At 38.7% G+C, this 21,861-nt stretch overlaps 1 protein-coding gene across 2 annotated transcripts; it reads left to right on the top strand.

Annotated features, from left to right (window-relative positions):
• The first annotated feature begins 339 nt into the window (after positions 1 to 339).
• On the top strand, positions 340 to 21,344 carry LOC107784173 (lysine-specific demethylase JMJ17). Of its 2 annotated transcripts, none has more exons than XM_075245963.1 (25): positions 340 to 562; positions 675 to 2,054; positions 3,663 to 3,720; positions 4,599 to 4,721; positions 6,473 to 6,530; positions 6,659 to 6,795; positions 7,130 to 7,288; positions 7,377 to 7,463; positions 8,024 to 8,200; positions 9,133 to 9,285; positions 9,375 to 9,566; positions 9,658 to 9,729; positions 10,280 to 10,375; positions 12,684 to 12,767; positions 12,859 to 12,975; positions 13,059 to 13,266; positions 13,349 to 13,413; positions 13,667 to 13,725; positions 13,812 to 13,943; positions 14,050 to 14,203; positions 14,276 to 14,608; positions 17,921 to 18,100; positions 18,226 to 18,293; positions 18,967 to 19,045; positions 19,898 to 21,344. In XM_075245963.1, exons 2-25 carry the CDS (start codon positions 730 to 732, stop codon positions 21,290 to 21,292), a joined length of 5,511 nt encoding a protein of 1,836 aa, XP_075102064.1. In that variant the 5' UTR covers positions 340 to 562; positions 675 to 729; the 3' UTR covers positions 21,293 to 21,344. The 2 variants fall into 2 exon arrangements, with proteins under 2 accessions (XP_075102064.1, XP_075102065.1); XM_075245964.1 differs by having other exon boundaries at positions 341 to 562; positions 18,232 to 18,293.
• The last annotated feature ends 517 nt before the right edge of the window (positions 21,345 to 21,861 follow it).

The raw sequence follows: 21,861 nt of genomic DNA, 5'->3' as shown, positions 1-21,861 counted from the left end.
TTTACAAATAAAAAAATTGCACCTTGTGCTTCATACTCTTTTGCTCTTATTATCCTTACGATAAATACTTATTCCTATTGTGTAATGACACCAAATTAATCAATTTAATTTTAGTGGATAAAATTAAAGTAAAAATACATGTATTAAACGTATATATCATTATATTTATTAATTAATTTTGTGAGATAACATTTTAACACCATCATTGTTCGTCAGAATCAAATCACGTTACATCACACGCGCTTTAGATTCCTCAAGTCCAAGAGATTCCTTAACATTTTCGTTAATTTTCTGATTTAGAGACCTTTTTATATAAAATCTCAGTTCTCATTAAACTGCAAACGAACTGACCTTTAAACAAAAGGGAAGAAAAAAAAGAAAAAGAAAAAGAAAAAGAAAAAAGCTAAAAGAAGACTAACGAAAAACACCGTTTTTTTACAACTAAAAACCAAACAAGAGATATCTATCTAAACACAAAAAACACACACATGTTTGCAGACATATATTGAGGGACAAGAATCTACCAAGCCTTGGTTTTTATGTCCTTTATTATTCCACAAAGGTACGTTAAAGATTTCATTTTTAATAGTTAAATGTTCCTTTAAATTTCAAGATTCTTGAATTTATAGTGATTCGAGACATATTTTGAATGTTTATATGAATCTTGCATGCAGATTTTGTAATTGGGTGTTGATTATCTTGATGATATAGTTAGTAGTTGCATTAATAATGGGGAGAGGGAGGCCTAGGGCTGTAGAATTAGGGCAAAATACAAGTGCATCCCCAATTGGGTTATTGAATATACCACCCGGGCCAGTGTATTATCCAACTGAGGATGAATTTAAGGACCCTTTAGGGTTTATTTACAAGATCAGGCCAGAGGCTGAGAAATATGGCATTTGTAAAATTATCCCACCTAAGAGTTGGAAACCCCCTTTTGCATTGGATTTGAATGCCTTCATGTTTCCGACGAAAACGCAAGCGATTCATCAGTTACAGGCTCGGTGCGCGTCTTGCGATCCGAAGACCTTTGAATTAGAGTACTATAGGTTCCTAGAGGAGCATTGCGGGAAGAAGGCGGCGAAGAAACGTGTTGTGTTTGAGGGGGAGGAGCTTAATTTGTGTAAGTTCTTTAATTCCGTCAAGCGGCTCGTAGGGTACGATAAAGTAGCTAAGGAAAAGAAGTGGGGCGAGGTTTTTAGGTTCGTACGACCTGCTGGGAAGATTTCGGAGTGCGCCAAGCATGTATTATGTCAGTTGTACCTGGAACATTTGTGTGATTATGAAGAGTACTATAATAAGTTAAATAAGATGAGAAATAAAAGTTACAGGAGAGGAAATGGAAGTGAGAGAAAAAGGGAGTCAGACTCCCAATTCTCGAGTTCAAAGAGAAGGAGAAAGAATAGTGAGTGTGACCGAACTGAAACGTGTAAGGCGAAGGAGGAAGAACATGATCAAATATGTGAACAATGCAAAAGTGGATTGCACGGGGAGGTGATGCTTCTCTGTGATCGGTGCAATAAAGGGTGGCATATTTACTGTTTATCACCACCTCTGAAACAAATTCCACCTGGGAACTGGTATTGCTTGCAATGCTTGAATTCTGAAAAGGACAGCTTCGGTTTTGCACCCGGTAGAGACTTACCATTGGACGCATTTAGGCGCATTGCTGATCGTGCCAGGAAAAAATGGCTTGGTTCCGCATCTATTTCACAAGTGGAATTAGAAAAGAAGTTCTGGGAAATTGTGGACGGATCAGCTGGGGAGGTTGAAGTGAAGTATGGCAGTGACTTGGATACTTCCATCTATGGTAGTGGATTTCCACGTGTAACCGACGAAAAACTATCATCAGTTGAACAAGGTACATGGGATGAATATAGTGCTAGCCCATGGAATCTCAATAACTTACCGAAGTTGCCAGGTTCGATGCTTCGAGCTGTACATCATAGCATTGCTGGTGTTATGGTGCCTTGGCTGTATATCGGAATGCTATTCTCCTCATTCTGCTGGCATTTTGAAGACCACTGCTTTTACTCCATGAATTATCTTCACTGGTATGATTGCCAATTATTATTTGTATCTTAAGTCCATTTCTTTTATTCCTATGAAATAAGTGACCATATGACAAATTTGATTGGAGGAGAACCATATTATTGTGTTCTTTCTCTACTTTTTTTTGTGTACGGCTTGTATAATATTAAAAGAATTACTTACTTTATTAAAAAAAAGCTCTTATTCATTTATGCTGAAAGTCACCATGATAGTAAAAGAATAAATTTCATACCAGACAAACAAAAGAAGAAGATCCACTTTAAAAGGTTTGTTATTGATTTAGAAAATAATAAGTTCGATTCATTAAACAACATATAATTGCTCATAGAAATGTCAGAAACCTCTATCTAACCAGTAGTTTCATCTTATTTAAACGTGTATGCAATTCAAGATAAGTAAGTTATTTTAGGTTGCGTTGCTACGAAAGTTCTTGCAGATACTTTTATTACATTTGGTCTTGATATTAATTTCTTTCCATTATTGCCTAATGTGATGTGACATGCCTTTCCTAATAAGGTTAGAAATTTGGCATGTTGGTAAATCTGTGCGAATCTTACAAATGAGCTTTGTAAAATCCATGTAGCGTTGTTTATTGGGTTTTCACAATCTACAGGTTGTGCTTTCACTAGGTCCCGTTCAACTGTTTTTGGCTGATGTGGTTTGATGGTCTTGCTTAGGTTGCTAGCTCGCCGGTAGATTCGTCACTTGTTCAGTGTATCCTCTTTTGACTTCTCTTCTGCTGAAATGTTTCGTAGTACCTAACGCCATGAAGCTTATCTCATTTTTTGCCCAAATTAGGTAGATTCGAAATTACTCCTTTAAAGTGTTGATGCATCTATTAGATGTCCATTGGCTTCATATCCTCTTTTCATCACCCACTAACCAATCTAGCCCCTCCCCCCAAAAAATGAAAAAGAAAACCCCCCGTCTAAATCCAAAATAAAGTATGAGGAAAGGGAAACAAGGGATATAAGCTTGCTCTTTTTTTTGAATAACCTTTCCTTTCTGTTAACTATTTCTTATAAGTAAGTTATATTTATCCGTGAACGCCCTCTACAATTGCCTAGCATGCACCATGAAGTACCTGTGGCTTATATGTGTGGTGATGTGACCACTTCCTGGCCAACTGAGTGGAGCTTCCTTTTTCTCTTCTGTCTCTCCATGCATTTCATAGTTAATTGGTTATTGAAGCTTGATTACAACAACTACACCTCAATCCCTAAATAGTTGAGTCCGGCTAAATGATAGCACCAACGACTAAACCTTCGTCTCTAACTAGTTGGTATCACCTATACGGACACGTTGTTTCCATTATGTTCTACACCTAGCTAACTCCATGTGGATTTCAAGTGTTGTAGGCCTTTCCCGATTGCTTGCAAATGCGATTTTAGGTCTAACTTGTCCCTTTTTAACACTTCCAGTTATCATAGTATCTTATCGGACCGGTGCATTTACATTTCCCGCTGATATCTTTTCTGCAATCAGGTTGATTAAGCTCATGATATCATTGCTTTGATGTCTTCTATTTTGTGCACGACCAGTATCCTGATAATCATTGATTGAATCTTGATAAATTTATCAGTTAATTAGTTCTTCCTGCTTCCTTTCAGGGAAGAGCCGAAATGTTGGTATAGTGTTCCTGGAAATGAAGCCCAAGCTTTTGAGAAGGTCATTCTGAACACTTCCTATCCTTCATTAGTGTCATAGCTTTTGCTTTTGAGTATTTACAAATTGTAGGCTAGTAAAGTTAAAACATATCTCTTCTACTATGAATGGAAATTTGACGCGAATACATGTTGATCCAAGTTCTTGATATTTGAATGTTGGCTTTCATGAGATTTTAGTTTAATGAGAGCTTTGTCCTCTGTCTTAAAATGGTTTTATGGAGATGGTTGAACTGAAATGAGGCAAGTTTAAGGTCATGGGAAATATTCTTGTTCTTCATACTGTTTGGTTCTTTAGTTCTTCATACTATTTGGTTCTTCAGTTCTATTGATTTGAATCATCTCATATGAGAAGTAAATGATAATCTATTTTACCTTTTACTTCCATGTATAAATGAATGAGTTCAGACCGGTTATTCTGGCGTGTTAACTTGATAGATGTAGAGCATAGCTGGAGTCCTGCTAAACCCACAAGTAATAGATGACTATATACAATAACATGAGTAACCAACATCCAGGGTTTTACCAGGAGGTGCTTTGGAAGATGTAAATAATCCCTATTCATTAGGGGTTTGGATATCATTAGTTGTGGTTTCTTATCTGTATTAGTTTGTGTCTAGTTAGTGTTAAAAGAGCTGTTGCATATTCTTTCATTACGTCTTGGCATAGAGAGATTACCTTTTCCATGTTCCTTGATACATTGCATTGATGCTAGTTATTTTCCTATTTTAGCCGCTTGAGAAGTGATAAAGGAATACTTGATTGCTGTTGTCAGTTAACTTGTATCAATGTTTATAAATGGTTTTTACATGTAGCTTTCCCTCATAAATTTCAAAATTTGGACCTTTTCTTGCTGTCCTGTAACTAGCAAATTTTATGCAGGTAATGCGTAATAGCCTTCCCGATCTGTTTGATGCGCAACCAGATCTGCTATTTCAGCTTGTAACCATGCTGAATCCACGTGTGTTGCAAGAAAATGGGGTTCCTGTTTATAATGTAGTACAGGTTTGTTTCAGGACTTAATACTCAGATGTTTCTCCTTATGTCCTGCTCTGTCTTTTTCCTTTGTAGCTTTCTGGTAGTTCCTGCCAAAATTCATGGACGATGTCATGATACTGCATTTGCGTCTTTTTCTTCGTAAATAGAAGAGCATGAAAATAAGGAGAAACTGTCCGGAGAGTGATAAAAAGGGAGAGCTTTTCATAGTAATTTTTACTGTTTTGTGGAGCCAAACTTTTTTTTTTCCGCTTCCAAACTTATGTTTAACTATTATATGGCCAGGAGATAGGAGGATTTTCTTTCTATAGATATTTTAGCTTAAGTTTTTGTTGAGAAACTAGGAAAACAGTTTTTTCCAATTCAATTGAAAATGGTACTTCTATTGAATCTAAAAACTGTAGGAAAAAATAGAGAATAAAGATATTTTATGGTCCCTAAGATTCGGCAGGACGTTTTGTTCGGTGCCTGAAGTATTGATTATGCCAGTTGTATGTCGTTGCATATTGGTGTTTAAGGTCCTTTAAACTACTATTGGCTGTTTGATTCACATTCCGTATGTTTTGATATTGGTGGAGGATACTATTATCTTTCCATAGCCCAAATGTATAAATTAGGAAAATAAAAAAATAACTGTGTCAGCACTCCTATGCCACCCACAACAGATGCAGTAAAAAATCAGGATTTATGAGGGGTATCACACAAAACACATTGAAAAAGAGTTTGAATTAACAATATCTTTTTCTAAGGCTACATGTCAGAGTAGGGTGACCTTTCAGGAGTCTACTGGTATTCTGAATCTCTGTAGTTGGATAGAACCCGAGGATTGCAAAAACGGTGAGCGATAAGCAGGTGATAAACAGCTGGCGTTTTGTCTTTACTTCTTCACTACACTACTACAGTTACCTTTAATATATGTTTCAGAACAATTTTTGGCATCATCCTTTGAAACTTGTTTTCTCTTTATATTTCGTCCTCCATGTTATTGGTTAAAATTCTTCCACACTTTTTCTCTTCTTTTAGTTTTGTATTTTGTCATTTGGCCTCCAAGCTTCATTATCAAAGGTACATGTTATCTCTCAAACCCATTAGAATTAGGCTGTCGTGAGCCTTGGGGTTGCCTAAACTTTTTTGTTATACAACAAGGATGCAAATTAAATGATCTATATTGCAGGGGCCTAATTCTTTACCATGGTCATGCATTTGGGACCAGAAGTTACTTGAAGAATTTAAGCAACACGAGGCCTTTTCCTTTACCTGTCTATAGTACTAATATGTGGGAGAAATGTGCCCCCCATAGCTTTGATCTAGTGGTAAGAGCTCAGGGTGTGATGTATGGTTAGGCGCACGTCACGAGTTCGAATCTTGCTATAGACAAAAGCATGGTATTGGATTTAAGTGGAGAAGGGTAGAGGGGGGGGGCCCGTTATCCTTTGAGTTTGGAACCGTAAGCAAAAATGCGGAGAAAACTTAAAGTCCTAATATTAAGCAAAGTAGGATTGAGGAATAGAGTACACTGTATAGAAAATAATAATAATTCTGAAGAAATTCGCAATCTAATGACCAAAGATATTCAACAAATTATGAATATATATTGTCATTTGACTTTAGTAGCAAGCTGTAACTCAATAAGCAATATCCCCTTAACAGTACTTACGATCCCCTTCATGACAGACTTTCCAGTGTAGAGAGGAACCAATTTTAAAGCTTTTCTCATTTTCCACTTTTCATTTATGTGGCTTGTTTTTGCTTTATGGCAGGAGCCTGGGGACTTCATTATTACCTTTCCCAGATCGTATCACGGAGGCTTCAACTTCGGTGAGCCATGCATTTTTGCTATTTTATCTTTGGTTTGCAAAAAGTTCGAAGAGTTCGTTCTTATTCAAATGCTAGTCATGCATGATGCAGCTCTCTCCTGTAATCTTACCTGCATCTTGGAATTGCAGGCTTAAATTGTGCTGAGGCTGTCAATTTTGCCCCTGCCGACTGGTTACCTCATGGTGGATTTGGAGCAGATCTTTACCAGCTTTATCGCAAACCTGCTGTTTTGTCTCATGAAGAGCTGCTCTGTGCAGTAGCCAGGGTCTGTATCCTAGTCCTGTTCGCCATTTTCCATGGCCTGCTGTGGCCAATGCTTTGTTTATTCGTTCTTTGCCCATGGATGTAAAATCTGGCTCTTTACATGCTTTCTGTGGTTGGGATTACCCTTTGGTGCACTAAATTTTTTGAGTAGCTCTTGGACTGCTCTGCCTATAATATTTTCTAAGTTTTCGACCAAACTTATGCTAATTGATGCTTCTTCTGAAGAACTATTGTTGTGCTTTGGTATTTTTGTAGATAACTTTTCCATGCTTCTATAGTTCTATTTACTTTTAAATTTTAGTCATGCCAATTTAACAATTTTCATCACCTTGCAGAGTGAATTTGACAGCAAGGCAGCACCTTACTTAAAAACAGAACTGGCCAGGATCTATTCTAGAGAAAAGTCTTGGAGAGAGCGGCTTTGGAAAAATGGCATTGTTAATTCTTCTGCCATGCCGCCTCGTCGGAAGCCTGAATATGTGGGCACGGAGGAGGTACTTTAACTTTGATGTCTTCTTGAATTTTTGACTATGAGTGTGTTCTGAAGTGTATTTGACAAATTTTACCGTTTCTTCTTCGAAGGATCCTACATGCATCATATGCCAGCAATATTTGTATCTTTCTGCTGTAGTATGCAGCTGTGCACCATCATCTTTTGTTTGTCTTGAGGTAAGAATTTTTTATTTGTGCAAGGAGTCAACAATAAGTTGTTTTTCTTGCCTCGCTAGTTCCTATATGTGATATGCTTCTATGAGTTCTATTCTGTCTATACAATGTTACTACTCTGGCCAAATTCAAGCTTAACTTAGCTGATTGTAGAAGCATAAAATCATATTTTCCTTGTAGGTCGTTCATTCTAGCATCTAGGAGGCTAGGACATTCTCAGCATTGTTCTTCCTCCAGTATCAATATATTTTGAATGTAAATTAACACAATATAGGGTTCCAAATATCTAATATTACAACAGATAGGACTTTCCCATCATCATGCAGCTTAAGTTTTGATTTATTAATTCTAGAGCCTGTGGTGAATTATTTGGTCCTTATTGCTTTTGGGATGGTTTTTTCTTTTTTCTTTTTTTTTTGGGGGGGGGGGGTGGGGGTTAGTGATTAAACTGCTGAATGCTCTACAGTACTGCCATTGGCATTCTGTGTAATCTTTGTCATACTTAGTCATCAATTTTGGTTGTTGTATCTGTTTTCTTGACTAACCATGAGTTTTGCTTGTAGCACTGGGAACATTTGTGTGAATGTAAGCCACAAAAGCGTCGACTCCTTTATCGTCATACGCTGGCTGAATTGAATGATTTGGTGTTTACTACTGATAAGGGTAATCATGAAGAGGCTGCAAAAAACTTCAGAAAGCAACTTCTATCTTCCAACGATCCACCTGCTTTGTCAAAAAAGGTTCTGATCATTACTTCCATTCCATATGAGAACATTTTTTGGGTGAAGTGTCTTGTTTTTCTTATTCCATTTGATGCTCAAAGGGATTCCAGTTTTGTTCCATTGTTTTCTGGCCTAGTGAGGATTGAAAGTTTCTCTTTGGACCCTCTCTTGGGCTCCATACAGTGTTCTGCATTTCGTTGCTAGCTTTTCTAATTACTTGTAGATTCCCGTTTAACCACTTAAGTAGAGATTTCTATACCCTAGTTTTCAGCAGATCTGTAGTAATAGGCTTTTGTCCAAAGGGGTGGGTTTTTTTGGGGGGGGGGGGGGAGAAGTAATTGACAATCACAGTGCTTGTCATTATTTAGAGGAAGTAGAACAGAAGTATATTTCTTGGTTTTGATATTCATTAGGAGATGGAAGAACAAGCTCAATGATTCTTTACCAGTGTTTAATCATTTGTGCTTTGATCTTTTATATCTGAAATGTTAATACTACTAATTTTCCTTCATAATCTGTGTCAACGACTGGTGAGAAATCCTTTCCTACTCTCTCACTTTCCTTTACCATGTCTAACTTTCTCGCTATCGCACACCCAATCCTATGACTTAGTTGAGAAGCTTAACTATCTTAATGATACTAGTGGTCAAGAAGCTTAACTATCTGAATGATACTAACGGTCTTCAGATACATGCTTCTCGAACCTTTTCTGCTCTATTTGGGAAGTTCTGTTCTTTGATAGGCTGATACCTCAGTTAGCTGTTCCACATTTTCTGAATCGGTTGATACTTTGAGATGTGACATCTGCAGTATTAATTGCAGATTCGTGATACAAATAACGTGTTAATAATCTAAAGAGAAAAAATAGTTTTTGCTAATATGTGGCTCGTGCAAACATATAAAGTATTAGCTTCTAAATTTTATGGGCTCTAATCAATGGCCAAATGTAGGTAAAAGGTGGATGTATCACACACGTGCAGCTTGCTGAAAAATGGCTGATGAAGTTCAGTAAGCTTTTTCAGGATCCTTATTCTTCAGATGCTTATCGTCGTGCAATAAAGGAAGCCGAACAGTTTATGTGGGCTGGTCATGAAATGGATCCAGTGAGATTTCAGCCATATCATTTTCTATAACTCCTTAGTCCTAGATTGTGTTCCTCTCTTCAACTAAATATCTGTCAAATGGGGTTTAGGTAAGAGAGTTGGTGAAGAAGTTGATTGAAGCTCAGAGTTGGGCTCAAAATGTTAAGGACTGTCTCTCTAAAGTAAAATCTTGGATGTCTGATCGCAGTAGTGATGTAGTGAAGGTGCAGATGGAAGTTGTTAACAGTTTGCTCAGTTTAAACCCTGTACCCTGTAATGAACCTGCACATCTCAGATTGAAGGTGAAATGCATTTTGTTTCTGATTTTACCTCTTTTATTCTGCACTTATATTTTGCGCTGGTTCTGACCACCCGAGTATGCTTCATGTACAGGATTTCCAGAAAGAAGCGAGCCAGCTGACTCTGGAGATTGATTCTGTTCTTTCATCATGCTCAAATATTCTTGTAAGCCAGTTCATTCACCTCGTTGATAGTTATCTAAGTGCATATTAGTGTGGTTTGATATTCTATGAATCTATCGTACCCCATATATTTGTTAGTTTATGTTTCTGCCGCATTACCGAACAGTTTGACAGGTGTTAATGCTGTTCATTGAGAATGGTAGTTCAGGTTAGGGTATAATTTCAGGTTTTTGTTATGACATTTGTAGCTAATACAGTTGTTAAGTCCCACAGTGGTAGTGGTTGAGGGAATGGGTTATAGTCTCCTTATATGGTCTTTGGCAATCCTCCCCTCATAAGCGCTTTTTGGGGTTGAGTTAGGCCCTAGGTCCAATTCTTTACAATAGCATATTCCTCCCCCCTCCCCCGCCAAAATAAAAACAAAAAAAAATGGTTGTCTAATTTCTGAACCTTTTATCTGCCTTTCATATCATTCATAGTCTTTACATTCTTGGATCATCTGGAAATGTTTCTTCTTCTTCCCTTTGAGGTTAGGAAGTGTTGCTCATTCTGTTCTCTTATGTTTGCTAACTATTTCCTCATTGCCTTTTCAGGTATCTGATTTGGAGGCCTTGTACTCCAAGACTGTAGATTGCCCCATCTACATCGAAGAAAGTGAAGAATTGTTGAACAAGTTGTCGTCAGTTAAGGTATACCTTATTATTTTGTAAGTTTTCTGTCTTATACACTGTTTAGGAAAGGTTACCAGGCTGACATCGCCACTGTTTATGTTTTAGTAACAAACAACACAACAACAACAACAACAACAACAACAAACCCAGTATAATCCCACATGTGGGGTTTGGGGAGGGTAGCGTATACGCAGACCTTACCCCTACCTGGAGAGGTAGAGAGGTTGTTTCCGATAGACCCTCGGCTCAAGAAAGGTGTCACGGAAGAAAAGGGAAGAAAAAGAAGAAAGAGGGGGAAGAAAGAAAGAAAAGGGAGACAAAAGACAATAAGGAAAATGGGGAGGAAAGTAGCATCAAATAGTAACAATCAGGGAGCAACAATTTCCAGTAAAAGGGGAAAAAAAGTAGCATCAAATAGTAACAATCATGGAGCAACAATTTCCAATAGCAATTTTCAAAAAGCAATGGACGTGGTAGCTAAGTACCATATATACTAACAAACTAGAAGAAAGTGTCTTTCAACCAACAGCAAGAATACTACTAGTACTACTGGTAAACCTAGGAGAAAGTCACAACTACCTGTCAACCCACCACCTTAATCCTCGACCTCCACACCTTCCGCTAGTCATGTCCTCGGTTAGGTGAAGCACCGACATGTCCTGCCTAATCACCTCTCCCCAATATTTCTTTGGCCTACCCCTGCCTTTCCTCAAGCCCGCCATGGTCAACCTCTCACACCTCCTGACCGGGGCATCTATGTCTCTCCTCCTCACGCCCAAACCATTGCAGCCTCGATTTTCACAACTTGTCTTCCACGGATGTCACTCCCACCTTGTCCCTAATAACTTCATTCCTAATCTTGTCTTTCCTGGTATGTCCACACATCCATCTCAACATCCTCATTTCAGCTCCATACAACATAGCCGGTCTAACCACCACCTTGTAGAATTTGCCCTTAAGTCTAGGCGGCACATTCTTGTCGCATAAAACCCCCGAAGCTAGCCTCCATCTCATCCAACCCGCTCCAATGCGGTGAGTAACATCCTCGTCAATCTCCCCGTCGACTTGAATTATAGACCCAAGATACTTGAAACTATCTCTTTTGGGAATGACTTGAGTATCAATCTTTACTAACACTTCTTCTTCATGCCTCTCATCACTGAACTTGCACTCCAATTATTCAGTTTTCGACCTATTCAACTTGAAACCTTTGGACTCCAGCGTCTGTCCCTTCGCGTCTCGTCAATCAGTACTATGTCATCAGCAAATAACATACACCACCCTCCCTTGTATGTGTCGCGTGAGCACATCCAACGCTAGGGCAAACAAAAACGGGCTAAGGGCTGATCCCTGATGCAACCCCATCTCCACAGGAAAAAGTTCCGAGTCTCCTCCCGCAGTCCTCACCCAAGTCTTAGCACCTTCGTACATGTCCTTAATCACCCTAATGTACGCTACCGGGACTCCGCTAACCTCCAAACATCTCATAGCACCTCCCTCGGGACTCTGTCATAAGCCTTCTCAAGATAAATGAACACCATGTGCAAGTCCTTTTTCCTTTCCCTGTACTGCTCCACCAATCGTCTCACAAGATGAATGGCTTCTGTAGTTGACCGTCCCGACATAAATCCGAACTGGTTCTCAGAGATACATACACCCGTCCTCACTCTCTTCTCCACCACTTTCTCCCAAACCTTTATAGTGTGACTCAGCAGCTTGATACACTATAGTTTTATGTTTTAGTAATAGTGGTACATTATAATGTCTCGTTGTGTTCTCCTTGAGAGAAAACATCGAGTCAAACTAAAGGAAGTGAAGATTAGGAGAAGAGAGAGAAAACAGAAGAAACAACCCTTTTTTCTCAACAAAATCTTTTACGTTCAGAACCAATAATATATAAAAAAATATAAAAAAGACTACAAAACCCCTGAAGTTTGGTTCTTATCCCCAAAAGGTCCTTTTTATTTTTGTTGGGACATGTTCCAATATCATGAAATTTCTGAAGCCTTTCGTCTCATTGTAGATGCGATTGACTGTAGAAAAGAGGATCAGCAAATTTATGATCGTCCGTTTTGTTCAACTGGTCTATAGTTACTTTTCCTCAGATTCCTGCCCACTTATGATTTCCTCTTTTTCTTTGACTTATTGTCTTTGTTGTTCTCTGTGCAAATATTGGAAACTGCTTACCGCTGGAGAAATTATAAGATCTCATGACGTGAAAAAGATGATAAATGCTTGTCAGTGAATATTGGAAACTGCTTACCGCTTCAATATTAAAAAATGGAATGAATGATGCTTTATAATCTTACATATTGAGCTTCTTCAGGCTTGGGCTGAAAGAGTAAGGAAATGCGTGTCTGAGACTTCTGCAAGAGTTGAGGCAGATATTGTCTACAAATTAGAGAAGGAGGTGATCTAGTTATCTTTGCTTTCTGTGATGCTGTCATTTTTTGGAATTATTTTTTTTGTGATTCTTCTATTACTTCTTTTTTCATTTTCAGAGTTTAAGCCTTCAAGTGCAACTTCCTGAAGGTGAACTGCTCCTAGATTTAATTAGACAAGTTGAATGTTGTCAATCTCAGTGCCGTGATCTGTTGGAAGGTTCTCTCAGTCTCAAGGTTGTTCCTACCTTATCATATTTTCGTGAAAAGCGTTGATGGAAATAGAGCTTCGCGTAAATGCCACATTTTATGTTGTACAGGAACTTGAATTACTTCTCAACAAATGGGATGGTTTGGCGGTTAATATTACAGAGCTTGAACTTCTAAGACAATATCATAAAGATGCTATGTCTTGGATAGCGCGTGCTAATCATGCTCTATTGGGCATCAGCGAAAGGGAGGATCAAGAAACTGTATTTGGCGAGTTAACTTGCCTTCTAAAGGATGCGTCTTTGCTTAAAGTTAAAGGTTTGGAGATCTCATTTAATCTTTTATTTACTAGTAGTGTGTAATGCAAATAGCTATAATATTTCTCACACTTCTGACATAGTGGAGGAGCTGCCTTGTTTGGATGTTGAGCTAAAGAAGGCTGGTTGTAGGGTAAAAGCTCTGAAGGTAACTAGAGTGTCATTCTTCTCCTATCACTTTCTGCCAATCATTAAGTTACATTTTCAACGTTCTTATCATGTGCTATCCATCTTTTTCATTTTTCTTTCTTGGTTATCTGATTCTTTTTATGGTTCATGACTGCTTTGACATCTAATCACTTACGCTGTCTAAAGTAATTCATCATTCATTGCAATATTTCGGTACTCGTAAATCTTTAGTTCACTCCTCTATCTGAATTTTCTGAAATTCTTTCGTACAGGCACTTCGTTGCAAAATGTCCATGGATTATATTGAGCAGCTGTTGATGGAGGCTAGCATGTATTATTACAATTTTCGCTTTACCAATAATGATTATCTTGAAAAACCTATTGATCATCCCATCTTACATGTGAATATATCTCCAGATTGCAGATTGAGAAAGAGAAGTTGTTTGCTGATGTTTCTGAGGTAAAAGCGAATGCTGTAGTTTGGGAGGAAAGTGCCAGGCGCGTCCTTGTAAGCAAGGAACAAATATCTGAATTTGAGGATGTTATAAGGTGTTGCCTCGTTCCCTGATTTAGTTATTGCTTCATATTTCTTGCTTCTGTGTTTGTGTATTTATTCTTCTTCCTGAGTATTATTTAAATTTTGCAAAATATTTAGGGCTTCCGAGGAGATATTTGTGATTCTGCCTTCTCTTGATGAAGTCAAGGATGCGGTATCAATTGCGAAGTCTTGGTTATCTAGGTCACAGCCCTTTTTATCACGTGACTCCATGGCACTTGGTTCAAGTCCTCTTGAAGTAGAGACTTTGAAGGTTAATCATTTGCAAACTCTGCACTTGCGAAATATAACGAAGCTCTTACATCCTTTGTTGTAATTTTTGCAGGAATTGGTATCAGACTCTAAGCTTTTGAAGCTATCTTTGAGAGAACAACTGATGATTCAAACATTGCTTGATACTTGCACCAGGTGGGAGCAGGATGCCTGCTCTGTGTTGTATGATACAAAGTGTCTGTTGAATGTCGAAAATATAGATGATGAAATATTGATCAGACATGGCAAAAGTGAAAAGCAAATACAAGCCATAGACTCGGTTGTAGAAGCAGGTCAAGGTCTTGGTTTCAAGTTTGATTTGGTTCCTAAACTTCAAGATGCTTGTTATACACTTCGTTGGTGCTTTAAGGCTCTATCTTTTGCTACTGCAATTCCAACACTTGAGGTAATTAATTGTCACATTTGTCAGTTTTCTTTTCCACCTAAAGGGAGATACGATCTGGACACTGATATGTTGTTTCTGCTTCTTCTCAATATGGCTGTTGTGAGAAGGCACGTGAGAAAATATGTTATTGATATTGGATGATAAATACAATACAAGAGGTCCCTATTTATAGCTATACACTACAAGGAGATATTACTCCTCTTCCAATGTGGGACAAGACTACACTATACATATCTATAAACTAACACTCCCCCTCAAGCCGGTGCATACACATCATATGTACCGAGCTTGTTACACATGTAACTAATACGAGAACCAGTAAGAGACTTAGTGAAAATATCTGCTAGTTGATCATTCGACTTTACAAACTTTGTAACAATATCTCCTGAAAGTATTTTTTCTCTGACAAAGTGACAGTCGATCTCAATGTGTTTAGTCCTCTCATGGAACACCGGATTTGACGCAATATGAAGAGCAGCTTGGTTATCACACACTAGTTCCATCTTGCTGATTTCTCCGAACTTTAACTCCTTGAGCAACTGCTTGACCCAAACTAACTCACACGTCGCCATAGCCATGGCCCGATATTCGGCTTCGGCGCTAGATCGAGCAACTACATTCTGTTTCTTGCTCTTCCACGAGACCAAATTACCTCCTACTAGAACACAATATCCAGACGTAGAACGTCTATCAAAAGGTGATCCTGCCCAATCAGCATCTGTGTACCCAACAATCTGCTCGTGGCCTCGATCCTCGAATAGTAATCCTTTGCCTGGAGCTGACTTTATATACCGAAGAATGCGAACAACTGTATCCCAGTGACTATCACAGGGAGAATCCATAAACTGACTTACAACACTCACCCGAAAAGAAATGTCAGGTCTAGTCACTGTGAGGTAATTCAATTTGCCAACCAACCTCCTATATCTCGTAGGGTCTCTAAGAGGCTCCCCCTGTCCAAGCAGAAGCTTAGCATTCGGATCCATAGGAGAGTCAATAGGTCTGCAACTTATCATTCCAGTCTCCTCAAGAATGTCTAAGGCATACTTCCGCTGTGAAATAACAATACCTGAGCTAGACTGAGCGACCTCAATACCTAGAAATACTTCAATCTGCCCAGATCCTTAGTTTGGAAGTGCTGAAAGAGATAATGCTTCAGATTAGTAATACCATCCTGATCATTACCAGTAATAACAATATCATCAACATAAACCACTAGATAAATACACAGATTAGGAGCAGAATGCCGATAAAACACAGAGTGATTAGCCTCACTACGAGTCATGCCGAACTCCTGAATAATTGTGCTGAACTTACCAAACCAAGCTCGAGGGGACTGTTTCAAACCATATAGTGACCTGCGCAATCTGCACACACAACCATTAAACTCCCCCTGAGCAACAAAACCAGGTGGTTGCTCCATATAAACTTCTTCCTCAAGATCACCGTGGAGAAAAGCATTCTTAATGTCTAACTGATAAAGAGGCCAATGACGTACAGCAGCCATGGACAAAAAGAGACGAACAGATGCTACTTTAGCCACGGGAGAGAAAGTATCACTATAATCAAGCCCAAAAATCTGAGTATATCCTTTTGCAACAAGACGAGCCTTAAGCCGATCAACCTGGCCATCCGGGCCGACTTTGACTGCATAAACCCAACGACAACCAACAGTAGACTTACCTGCAGGAAGAGGAACAAGCTCCCAAGTGTCACTCGCATGTAAAGCAGACATCTCGTCAATCATAGCATGTCGCCATCCTGGATGAGATAGTGCCTCACCTGTAGACTTAGGCATAGAAACAGTGGACAAAGAAGATATAAAAGCATAATGTGGTGACGACAGACGATGATAACTTAAACCGACATAGTGGGGATTAGGATTAAGTGTGGATCGTACACCTTTGCGGAGTGCAATTGGTTGACTAAGAGGAGACAAGTCTGCAGTAGGTGCAGAATCTGATGCGGGGCGTGAATCACCTGGGCCTGATGCTGGATGTGGACGACGATGATAAGTCAAGAGTGGTGGAGCTGCAGAAGGTTGAACTGGATTATGTGGAGGAACTGGAGCTATAGGTGGTGGAGCTACAACCGGAGCTGTAGGTGGTGGAACTGGAGCTATAGGTGGTAGAGCTACAACTGGAGCTATAGGTGGTGGAGCTACAACTGGAGCTGTAGGTGGTGGAGCTGGAGTGACTGAATCTCCAAAAGATGAAACTGGTAGTACCTCAGAAATATCTAAGTGATGACCCGAACCTGTGAAGTATGATTGGGTTTCAAAGAAGGTAACATCAGCGGACATAAGGTACCGCTGGAGGTCAGGAGAGTAGCATCGATACCCCTTTTGTGTTCTCGAGAAACCCAGAAATACGCACTTAAGAGCACGAGGAGCTAACTTATCTGTTCCTGGAGTAAGGCTCTATCTTTTGCTACTGCAATTCCAACACTTGAGGTAATTAATTGTCACATTTGTCAGTCTTCTTTTCCACCTAAAGAGAGATACGATCTGGACACTGATATGTTGTTTCTGCTTCTTCTCAATATGGCTGTGAATTAGTGCACCCCTTGCTATTTGGGTAAATAGATGTTAGGTTACCTGGTTGCTTTTGCTCCTTTTGATAGCCATTGTAAATTATTGTTTCTGATCCTGTTTTCTGCTTCTGGTGTTGCCTGTATTCAAGGATCAGAAGCTCTAATACCTTTTAGTTTGTCGTCAACAGTGAGATTTTATTATTGATGGTTTTTCTGTTGGAGCACAATTCTCTTTTAGCCGTTTTGCAGAAGTACATGGTATTATCTTTTCACTTCAGGTAAATTCACCAAAATTTGGAAACTACAGGTGGTAGTATAGTTGCAGCACCATTCCTGGTTCTTCCCTTCTCCTTTTTTGTATAATGGCAAAAGGTAAACAGAATACGATGTTGCTGACCTGAAGATGGTCGCTTAGTGAAGTAACTCCTCGTTTGAGGATATCACTAGTGTGACTGCGCATGACTGACTACATCCTTATTCCTCCCTTTCTTCTTCATATGTTTGCCAACTACTGTGTTGGTAGGACCTTAGCACTTTTTGGGCTGGTTTTCCTTCTTTAATCCCAAATTTGGCATATCAGGCTTTCTTTTTTCCTTTGTAATCGCATAGAACTTTTGGTTGTGTATCCACATGTAAGACTTTTAATTCTATTGTCTGTGTGTGTAGTGGCTTTGTTGCTTTTATTGTGCCATATCGATGGAGACATTTTTTTGCGGCTTGCCTGTACCTCCCAGAAAGATGATGCCATGCTCTGAAGTCTATTTATTAACATTGCTGTAGGAAGTCGAGACGAATGTGGAAATTGCAAGCCACCTTCCTATGGTGTATACCACTTGCAGTTTGTGTAGTGCCTTAATTGATTGGGTAAATTGGCTTAAGAGAGCTTTGGAAGTCTCCGTTCAATCTACTCGTAGAAGATCCAATTTAAGTGATGCTGAAGAAGTTCTCAGGCAGTATCAGGTACTTTTTCATCCATCTTCTATAGCCTTTGTTGGTGTAGGTATTCCGATGTTACTATTATCTGAACTTCTCCTAGTTGTGTCGTTACGTTTGTGAATTTTATACTGTATGTTTGCTCCTTCAAGCTGCAGAACATTCATGTCTCGTCTCCTGCAATGATCAGTCAGCTTCAGACGGCTATTGAGAAACACATGTAAGTTCCGCACTTGATGCAGAATTTCCTTGTACGCGTGTATGTGGCGTGTATCCACTTGTCGTCACATTTGCATGATGTCCAATAATAGCTTCTTCAGCAATATGTTATTATCAGAAGTGTGGAATTCTAGAAACCTAAATTTTCTTTGTGCTATTTTGGGATCATCTCATATGATAGGTCAAATATCTTATATTCTTTATGTTTCTTCAGTTTCTTTTCTTGGTTTCCTCTGGTGAACGAATGTAAATATCAAGGTAGCTTTTGAGAACCTATCACTCTCTTTGAAAGCCTGTGTAGCTTATCCGATACTAATCTCTATATTCTTCCCACATTTTTTACTATTTCTTCTGAAGTTACTGTTGTTATTTTTGATTTAATAATTATAATGACAATAGTTATTACTATTGTCTTGCCTCTACTGAAAGGTCATTCTGCTGGTACAATTTGGCTTGATTCCACTGCACTATTATCCCTATACAAACCCTTTTGTACCCTGCCTTAAAAGCAACTATAGAAAGAAGTCAAGTAATAGAAAGCAATGACAAGGGATTGAAAGGATAACTGGGAAGACTTAGTGGCCATATTGCCATATCTATTTTCTATTTTTTTTTTTTTTTGCTTTTCTGCAAATTTTTATTAGTTTGTATCACTTATAATTTAATTTTGGCAGGTCATGGCTGGATCACGTGCATTTATTTTTCGCCCTCAACTTTAGGGATCGATCGTGGGATCTATTGCTGCAGCTTAAGGTAATATATTTGGTTTGCTGTGTTTTCTTTTCCTTCCTACAAGTTGTAGCTTTTATTTCTTTGGAAAGTTTGTTATGGGGGTATTTTTGTTGCATTACATTTCCATTTTGAGTTTTTATTATACTAGAAGATGGAAAATTAGTTTAATGTTGCATCTTTTGAGAATTTCATCTCTGATCCCTTGGGGACTTCTTATAAAGTGTTAGCTTTGTCATTTCAAATTTCTCCCACTAAATGAGAGAAGGAAAGACACTGTTCTACAAATGGAGGGCTGACCTCTGTGATTCTTCTTACTATATTTTTCCTCTTTCTTAGGTAATCCATCTTTTTTGATAAGTAAAAGGTTTTTTTAGTCCTTTTTTTCTCACGTGGCTCATATTGTAACAGCAGTCTAAACCCTCCTCCTCCTCTTTCCCTCAAACACATTTGAACTGGAGTCGACGTTTTCTCACTTCTGATTCAAATTCGTGCTGTCAGTTAACCTTACGGAGATTGATTCGGCAGGACAATGTGTCTGAAAAATTTCACCCTACTACGATTTCTGGAAACTGAGGAAGTGCAAGAAACACAGAAAAGCACTAGTTGAGAAACTTTATGAAATATGATAATGAAAAAATTCTCGTGGATGTAACTCAGTGATTTTCAACTGGCTTATTGTCCACATTTGGGAATTTTCGTTCATGGAAATGGCCCGAAAGTTATTCTTTACCTCACTAAGTAATTAATATAGGGTCAATGCATGGTTTTATATTTTGAAGCTTTAGCGCGCATTTTCTCATGCCATGTAGTGGTATTTACATGTGATATTCAATGAGTTTCACTGTTAGTGTCTAGTAATTTGAACACTTTCAGGAACAAGGGAGTAATGATGCCTTCAGTTGCACAGAACTAGACATGGTTTTCTCTGAGGTTCACAGGATAGAGGAGTGGAAGTGCCGTTGTATGGGAGTCTTACAGCCTTCAGTTGGAGACGCTGACTTGCTTAGTGCGCTTCTACAGACTGAAAACTCACTTGAGAGATCAATCAGTATTTGTGAGAAATCTAATTACTCCAATGCAAGGGCTTTATGTATATGCTGCTCACTTGATGGTGCAAACCAGAAGCTTTTGACGTGTTCTACTTGCAAGGACTGCTTCCACTTGCAGTGCATTGGATTGTCAACAGGGGATGCCAATGATTCAAAAGTTTTTATTTGCCCTTATTGTCATTTTATGAGCAGTGGAAAAATATCAAGAAATGGAAGTGATCCTCTGAATATTGGACGGAAGAATCTCAAGTTGCACAAGCTCGTTGAGCTCTTATCAGATGCTGAAGATCTAAGTTTATGGATTCAGGAAAGAGCTGTACTTCAGCAAATCGCTCAAAAAGCTCTTGATTTCAAAGCTCGGATAGAAGAGTTTGTCGAGTTTGTTTTAGCTTATCCAGATAAAGACCTTAGCATTATTGCTAAAAAGTTTTGTGTTGCTTTGAAGGCTGTACATGTTGGTGGTGCATATGATTGTGAGGCAAACAGCAAACTTGAGTTGGCATTAGCAAGAACTTCTTGGAAAATCAGAGCTCAAAGATTATTAGACGGTTCTCAAAAACCCTCAATTCAAGTGCTTCAACGTCATTTAAAAGAGGGACTAGCTGTCGGTGTTCCCTCAGAAGATTATTTTAGACAGAGGCTAGCAGAAGCGAAGCACATAGGTTTGCAGTGGGCTGATATGGCGAAGAAGGTTTCAACAGATGGGGGCGTGCTTGGATTGGAAAAGGTCTTTGAGCTTATTACCGAGGGTGAAAATTTACCTGTATCGTGTGAAAAGGAGCTTAAGTTGCTAAGAGATCGAAGTATGCTTTATTGCATTTGTCGGAGACCCTATGATCAGAGACCGATGATCGCTTGTGATAAATGCGATGAATGGTATCATTTTGATTGTATCAAGTTATCCTCACTGCCGAAGATCTACATCTGCCCTGCATGTTGCATGGAAGGAGAGGATTTTGCATCAATATCAACAAGCGGCGAAGAGAAGGTTGTTGCTGGCAAACACGAGGTACCTCAAACGCCTTCGCCGCGACACAGAGAAGGAAGAAGGAAATCAAGAAAACACAAATGGGAGAGAGTGGTTGCTATGGATGTATCAAGAAGTTGTAGTAACATTGAACAGTTGTTTTGGAAAAATAGGAAACCTTACAGACGAGTAGCTCGTAGGCGAGAACATTATGATAGCTTGTCTCCCTTCATTTTTGTACAAAATACTTGATTATGTGTAGATACTCTTTTCCCTCTATTTTATTTATTCAATTGATTCTCAATTTTTGAGCTTTTCTCCTCACTTAAATACTTATCGGCTATGTTGCTCGAACTCTTCGAAAATATTGTCGGGTGCGTGCTAGATTCTCCAAAAGTAATGTATTTTTGGAGGATCCGACACAGGTGCGGCAATATTTTGAAGAGTCCGCGCAACATAGCTTATCGGCACTCTGTGTTTACATCAAATCATACTAAAGGTTAAGCATAAAGTAAGGCGAAAATGTGTATCACTTAACTATGGTTAAGCGATAAAAGTGTGAAAACATGTTTTATGTATTCATTAGATTGGTGTAAACATAGGGTGCGCATAAATTTTTATTGTTTGATGGCCACGTTAGTTCTTTAGTTTGTCGTCTAAGAAATGTCTAATATATCCTAGGTGTAATATTTTCTTTTCAACAAGGGAGTGATATTAACTATTTAATTGCTCATGCAGTTTAATTATCAAATATAAATTAAACTATTCTCTCAATAAATGAATGAGGAAAAATTGATACATAACACAATAAACAAAAACTA

This window comes from Nicotiana tabacum, chromosome 23 (assembly GCF_000715075.1).
Source record: "Nicotiana tabacum cultivar K326 chromosome 23, ASM71507v2, whole genome shotgun sequence".
Classification (NCBI taxonomy): domain Eukaryota; kingdom Viridiplantae; phylum Streptophyta; class Magnoliopsida; order Solanales; family Solanaceae; genus Nicotiana; species Nicotiana tabacum.
Note: the sequence above shows the minus strand (reverse complement) of the source record. Positions and strands in the feature narration are given on the sequence as shown.

Coding starts and splice junctions, on each gene's coding strand:
- LOC107784173 (XM_075245963.1), top strand. CDS start 730: ATGGGGAGAGGGAGGCCTAGGGCTGTAGAATTAGGGCAAAATACAAGT. Junction 13,414..13,666: donor GTAGGGTAAAAGCTCTGAAG/GTAACTAGAGTG, acceptor TCTTTCGTACAG/GCACTTCGTTGCAAAATGTC. Junction 18,294..18,966: donor ACGGCTATTGAGAAACACAT/GTAAGTTCCGCA, acceptor TAATTTTGGCAG/GTCATGGCTGGATCACGTGC.